General features: G+C 51.7%; 1 protein-coding gene across 3 annotated transcripts in view; it reads right to left on the bottom strand.

Moving 5' to 3' along the window:
- Nucleotides 1-1302: 1302 nt before the first annotated feature.
- The window catches only part of Pde6b (phosphodiesterase 6B), a 39956-nt gene continuing 34371 nt past the window's right edge, over nucleotides 1303-6887 (bottom strand). For all 3 annotated transcript variants that reach the window (XM_003465052.3, XM_063230033.1, XM_063230034.1), the window contains 10 exons: nucleotides 6753-6860; nucleotides 6280-6389; nucleotides 6090-6177; nucleotides 5710-5810; nucleotides 5506-5613; nucleotides 5242-5305; nucleotides 5025-5099; nucleotides 4689-4772; nucleotides 3298-3448; nucleotides 1303-1870 (listed from right to left, as the gene is read on the bottom strand). In XM_003465052.3, coding sequence (XP_003465100.2) covers nucleotides 1809-1870; nucleotides 3298-3448; nucleotides 4689-4772; nucleotides 5025-5099; nucleotides 5242-5305; nucleotides 5506-5613; nucleotides 5710-5810; nucleotides 6090-6177; nucleotides 6280-6389; nucleotides 6753-6860 — 951 coding nt within the window. In that variant the 3' untranslated portion in view covers nucleotides 1303-1808. The remainder of the gene's footprint in view (nucleotides 1871-3297; nucleotides 3449-4688; nucleotides 4773-5024; nucleotides 5100-5241; nucleotides 5306-5505; nucleotides 5614-5709; nucleotides 5811-6089; nucleotides 6178-6279; nucleotides 6390-6752; nucleotides 6861-6887) is intronic.

Here is a 6887-nt window from a genome sequence, read left to right as displayed (position 1 = left end):
TGTGGTGCTCTGGCTCCCTCTCTTTGCTGCCCCAGCTGTCCATTTTCTGGACTCCAGCTCAGTAGTTGTGCTGCTTTCCTCAGGGCAGGGCTCTGGGAGAGATTTCAAAGGAACTAAGAAGCATTAACTACCCTAGAACCAAAATGCAGCTCACAAGCTGAAGGAACAATGCCTGTGTTATCTTGTGTCTACTGGGGGTTCGGGATGTAATGGAGCAAGTTCCAGCCTCTGGGGTGCTGTTCAGTCCACTCTGGGCTCTCCTTACTGCTCTGTCAACAGCCAAGTTCTCTGGTTAAGCAGAGGAAGTTACAGGGTGGTGTTGGGGGTGGGGTGAGCTCATGCCCTTACACTGGGAAGGTGGACGCTCTGTCCTCAACTCACAACCCTGCTGGGGTCTTGGGGAGGTGTCCCTGAGACTGACCACGTCCTGACACTGAACTATTCAGGCAGGCTGGGGTATGTGCCAGGCAGATGTCCCTCACCAGGCTGGGCTCCTGGGCTCCTGTAGGTGGTGAGCTAAGCAGTCCTGGCTTGTTGGTTCAGAATAGAATGAGAGGGTGCTGCTACTTCCCAGTTGCATGCCTTCAGCAAATTTCTATGCTTAGACCCCAGTTTTTGTTTGCAAAGTGAGTTGATTTGCAAATATGAGGAGAAACAGCACACAAAACATTTCAAAACACCTTTTGGTTTCTGTGGGTGAAATTGATACATGTTCCCATCTGATATCCCAGCTTCTGGATCCCTCTGGTTGCTGCAGAATCCCTTGGAACTTTGAGACCCCTGGCCCCTGTCTTGGTCTCTTGTAACAAGTCTCTGAGTGAGGTGAAGGTTAAACCAGCTCCCCCTTGCTGCAGGCAGGTGGCTGTGCTGGCTGTTCTCCCTTTACCCCACCCTGGAAGTATCCATTGTGAGTGTAGCAAATGCCTTGGTGCTCACAAGTGTCAGCTGTTATTTTCGGCATGAGAATTGGGAGTTCAAGGCCAGCCTGGGCCATGCAATGAGACTTACCTTAAAGAAAAAGGGTGTGTCACTTTTCACTAGATGGTAACCCTTTCAAAGGTGAATGGTGAAGTTTGGTGGGACTTTCTGTCTCTTTCTGTAGCCTCACCAGCATTGTCACTGGCAGTGACAGGTGCTCTAAGCAAAGCTTCCCCCTGTAGGGCTGGCAGCTTCAGGTCCTAACCCCAGGATCTGTTACAGATCCCCCTTCCACTGCTTCCCTGCCATGAACAGACTTTTTTGGCACAACTTCCTGATGGGTCACACGCTATGAGCCCACCACAATAATTCCATCATAAAACATGGGAGAGTTGTTTTTTCTTTATTCCAAATTCCTGGGTACGTCTAGTAGAACCGATGGGATAGATGTTACTATCTACATATGTGCATGTATGTACACATACTGTTCTGAATGTCAACACTCAGGTTTCTGACTTCCAGACTCTCTTAGATAGTGGGAACTATCTAAAAAAATCAAACATGCTACACCATTGAAGTTATAGTTGGCTTTAATTCATAAAAACAAACCTTAAAAAAATGTATCCAAAATTATCTTTGGTCACTTTTTCTGCTTTCTTTTCCTTCTTTTATTTCTTTTTGAGAGGTCTTGCTATGTAGTCCAGCTGGCCTTGAACTCACTATGTAGCACAGGCTGGCCTTGAACTTGCAGTGATCCTGTTGCCTCAGCTGTGTGAGTGCTGGGGTCACAGGCATGTGCCACCACGCTCAGTACTTCCCTTGCTTAACTTATGTGCAACCAAAGGCAGAGCCCCAGTCTAGCAATTGTGTGGAGGGAGGGAGCCAGTGGCTCACAGGATGCAGCAGGTTGAAGACTTGGGTGCTGGGTCACCGTTGCAAACTTCCATGCCCACTGCAAGAGGAGATGGACAGTGAGCAAGCACTTTCCCTCCCTGTACTCTGTGTGTCCTCTATTGGCTCCTGCAGGACAGCAGGTGGAGTGGGTCCATACCCAGCCTAAGCTGATTAGCTGGGTTGAGCCTGTCTTAGAGCTTTAGCCTGTGTTGACACTGTGCCCTAATTTACTGTCAGTTCCAGCTTCCGGAAACCCAGAGGTTTGTGCTGGCTTTCTGCCTACTGGTAGGAAGAGAAGGGAACAGCAGGAAGACCAAGTGGGATGGGCAGGACAGGCAAGAAGAGCAAGGCAGTGCCATTGGGACTCTAATTTGGGGTGCACTGGCCAGCTGAATCACATTCCCATGATGTGGGGTGACATGGAAACAAGTTCTGGTCAAGGTGTGCTAACTGTTGTCTTTTTTTCTTTGGTTACGATTTTTTTTTTTGTCTTTTTTTTTTTTAAGACAGGGTCTCATTGTGTAGTTTAGGCAAACCTGAACTCAGTATGCAGCCCAGGCTGGCCTTGAACTCACAGCAGTCTTCCTGTCTCAGATTCTCAAGTATTGAGATTGCAGGCATGTGCCATTATCTGGCCTTCTTGGTTACTAGCACTCCTTACCCCTATACTGGGAATCAAACTTAGGACTTGTGTTTGCCATGCAGGTGCTCTGCTGCTGAGTTCTATTCTGGCCCTTGGTTACTTGGGAGGTTTTTTTGGTACTGGGAATTGAACTCATGATCTCATGCTTACCTGGCAGCCATGCCACTGAGCTAAACCACCAGCCTCTGGGTTACTGGCTTTTGTTGTTGTTGTTGTTATTGTTTTTGCCTTTTTTGAGACAGGGTCTCACTATGCAGACCAGGCTGGCCTTGAGCTCACTTTGTAGCCTAGGCTGGTCTTGAACTCACAATGATCTTCCTGCCTCAACCTCCCAAGTGCTGGGATTACAGGTGTGAGGCCTCATGCCCGGCTTGGGTTACTGTTTTTTGTTTTAGAGTTGCAGTTTTGTTTCTTAGGGTGACGTGGGGCAATGGGTAGATTTTCTAAAAATACTTAGGTAATTTCTGCTTGTGGACAGAACATGACAGGTGCTTGGGGAGCTTGGCTTCTTTGTGAAGGAGGAGGCAGCACAGTTACTTGCTTAGAGAGCAAGAGAAATCCCAGCCTAGGTCTCAGCTATGGGGAGAGGCCTCTTGCATACAGTGCCACTCTGCTTTTCTCTAGGTCTGACTGCTGCATGGCCTCTGCCACTTTGCTGCTTGCTTCCTCTTTCTTCCTCCCTCCCTCCCTTCCTTCGTATCTGGTACTGGGAATCAAACTCAGGACCTGTGCTTGCCAGGCAGATGCTGTGCTGCTGAGCTATATCCTTGACTCTCAGTTTGCAGCTTTGGCATGGGGTATTAATCAGGGGCCTGGCCCAGGCCAAGGCAAGGGGCCCAGACCTTTCTTAGCTGCTCTGTCTTCGTCCTTCTTCTTCTCCTCCAGAACCTTCACTTTCTCCTCATACTCGTCAGCCAGTGCCTTCCACTCCTTCCTGTTGTTCTGCAGACGGTCGAACATGGGTAGGATCTCCTCGTGGAAACGGGAGAACTCCTGGGGGAAATTGGAAAGCCAGGCCTGTCTGCTTGTTCCTGGAGAACTTGATGTTGACCTCTGTCCACCCCACTTGGCCTCTCAACCATGAGGACTCCTGAGATGTTCTTTTCCCAGCAAAGCCCTAAAGGAGGAGGCTTGGGGTCTGGGATGTGTGTGCTCATGATACAGACAGAACAGAAAGTGTCCAGGTCACGGCTAGGCCCCTGCAGATGGGCTTCTGTCAGGCAGAGTGTAGGCAGAGACAGGGCCCATCTGCTTCTCTCACATGCTCATACACACAATCACGTGTGTACATGTAGTGCACACATGGTAGTATACACTACAGATGCACAGATTATGTGTGCACACTCCATACGGATATGTATAATTCAGACCTGTCATGTGCTTCACAAACCGTATACACATCACATGCACATGTGCAGGTATCATGTACATGTCATGTGCATGCGCATCACACATGCATACCCACCTATTACATGATGCAGTCTATTTGCACACATCACATTACATGTCACAAGTCATATCACATGTGCACACCACAAATCACACATACACAGATCACATAGTATGGATGGAGTGAAGAAGGCAGCAGGAAGTGTGTATGTTGGCCCTGACCTGTGGCTACCAGAAGAAAATGTCCTTGCTTCTACCTGTGTAGCTGCTCAGCACAAGCCTCGCTTAGAACCAGACAGCATCCTCCTAGGACAGTGGATCAGTCATCACTACCAAGAGCAACCAGAGAAGCCTGGCTCCCACAAGCCAAAGTGTCCTATGAGGCCTTATATGAAGCTCTGTAGTTAGGTTCCTATCACAAGTCCCTCTAAATCCTGCCAGGTGTCCTTGGAGACAGACAACAGAACTCTGGGTTCTGTAGGGAATAGGGCCCTTGACTAACTGCAGGTCCCATCGGGGCAGGCACCCTAACAGGCACAGGCCATCCCAACCCTGCCCTTGTCTTCCGGGTCACCCTAAGCAAGGTATACCTTGGTCCTATGTGTGCTGGGCCATGGGTGGGGTGACTGGGAGGTGTATGAGGACACTTATGCCTGGGAAGCACCTGGCTGGGAAGCACATGGGGTGAAGGTGGGTGTGCAAAGCAGGCTAGGTAGGGCCCCCCATTTACTGTGTCAGCCTGGCATGTGGCCACACAGCGTCCCTTCTCCTGTGAGGATGCTACTGGCTCCCCCTGCATCCTCCCCCAGCCACTGCCAGGTTAGCATGGATGCCTGGCGCTCACCTTGTACACAAATGTGCACACGAAATCGATGAAGCCGACCTGCAGCTTGGGGAGCTCAGCCGCCTTGTTCCGGTCCATCATGGGCTTATGGGGAAATGGAGGGAGGTGTCAAAGGGCCTGGGCCCTCATCCCTTCCATATTATCCTCCTGCCCCCCGGGGCTCTTCCCAGGGCTCTGGGACTGGCAGAAACCTGGCTGCTTCAGCTTCCTCAACTTGAGCCTTTGTGCAGGTGTCACCTGCACCCTCTTTCTACAGAGCTGCCTAGGAGCCCAGCCACCATGAGTCCTGGCTCATGAGCGCTGAGGTGGGTCCAGTGTCCTGAAAATAGCACTCACAATGGGCTGCTGATCCAGGACTGTCCTCTCCAAATCACCTTGTTCCCAGAACTCAGCAGCCACTAGAAGTGCGACCTGGGAACACAAAAGGGTGTCAGGAGTGGGGCCTGGCAGGCATGTGGTACCTGCACATGAGGTCCCCCTGCCATGAGGTCCCAAATGCTGACCCAGAATGCCCTGGGTAGGGCACTTGGGTCAGGATGCCGGCCATCCTGACCTTGCTCTGCACTTCCCAGGGCTTGGTGATGGCAGACAGGTCACAGGCAGTCATCATCATGGCCCTGTAGGCAGAGAAGGCACAGCCGCAAGTCTCACAGTGTGGTGAGGGTCAGGCCATTCCTGTGTGGCTGTGATGACCAAAGGCCACAACCTGAGGCTCACAAATCCTGCCCTGTCTCCCTGAAACGGGTAGGTGAGAATGGGGCAGTCCCCAGTATCCCAAATAGGTTAGAAGCCATTCTTGAAGGGGATGCAAACTCACATGACAATCTCCTTCCGTGTGGTCTCCAGGGACAGGTACTCCACCCAGCTCTTCTTGTCCTCATAGTTCTTGGACTCGTCCACAATCTTCTGGAACATTGTCCTCTTCCTGGAAATAGGAAGGGGACAGTGGTGGAGGGTCCCCATCTCTGATGTGGCCATGCACTCATCTGCCCACCTGCCCATGCCCCATCCCTGAGCGCACTTGAAGTAGAGGGCCAGGTCTGTGGCAATAATAGCGATGTCCATGAGGTGTATCACATGCTCGTGCTGCCGCCGGTTCAGGTTCTGGTAGATGTTCAGGCTCTGTGGGGGCTATGTGGTCAGCTCAGGCCAGGTGTCCCTGTTGCCTAGGACTTGGGCTAGGACTTCTTGCCCATGGTGCTTGTCTGCCATAAACCCCAGAAGGACAGGACAAGGACCACCTTCCCTGTCCCATGATGTCCTCTCCACTTGGTGTCCCCTATATTTTAGCAGTTATCTTCGTTACCTTCCTGGTCACAGGCCTATTCTGTTCTTGCTCATAGCCAGGTCCCTATAGCGATTATGCCCACCCACAGAACCTGGCCCAGAGCAGATAAGGACCTCTTCAGCCAGCAGGAACTTTCCGAACTCCAGGTGGTGCCGCTCCAAAATTGAAGAGCCATGGAGCTTGGCCAGGGGGTTCTGGGACCTGTCACAGATTACATCTCTGACAGTCAGAAAGGGCTGCCCACAGCCTGCTCCTGTGCCGTGACCCAAGGCTGTGACCCCACTGACCCCAACAGGTGCCTACTTCATCTGGTACAGGTTGTTGGTGCCACGGTGGTCGATGTCATGGCACAGGCCAGCTGTAACCATGGCAAAGGCTTCCAAGTCGGTGTAGTAACTTTTCAGCTTGCCTGTCTGTGGGGACAGTAACATATGGGTCCCCCTGGGCCAGCAGTGGTGGCCCAGAGAGACCTGCTCCTTGGTAGCCTGAGTACCTTACCCACTTTGGAGAGCCAGGATCTTTTCACACCTGGGGCCCCAGGCCTGACTCCCACCTTGCTCTAGGTCCATCTGTGTGGTGCTGTGGCTCTGTGTGTGGCTTATGGCCCCTGTGTGTGTCTTTGAGGCCCCATGTATGACCTGATATGTTTTTCCATGGTTCTGCACATGTCCCTACATCTCCACATGTCTCTGAGTGTGTGGCCCCATAGCTCTGTGTATGACCCCATGGCTCTGTGTGGACCTTTGTGTGGCCCCATATAAGTACCCATCGCATACCATGAGCAGTGTGAACATGGTCTGAGCCACGTTGAAGCCATGCCTCCAGTTATGGTAGGTGATTCTCCGATAGGCTTTGCTGACGGAGTACAGGAATCGCACCAGGACCTGGGGCAGAAGACAGCCAGCCTCTGA

The sequence above is a fragment of the Cavia porcellus genome, unplaced genomic scaffold, assembly GCF_034190915.1.
Source record: "Cavia porcellus strain 051 isolate PalLab524CR breed Dunkin Hartley unplaced genomic scaffold, mCavPor4.1 scaffold_18, whole genome shotgun sequence".
NCBI classification, from domain to species: domain Eukaryota; kingdom Metazoa; phylum Chordata; class Mammalia; order Rodentia; family Caviidae; genus Cavia; species Cavia porcellus.
Note: the sequence above shows the minus strand (reverse complement) of the source record. Positions and strands in the feature narration are given on the sequence as shown.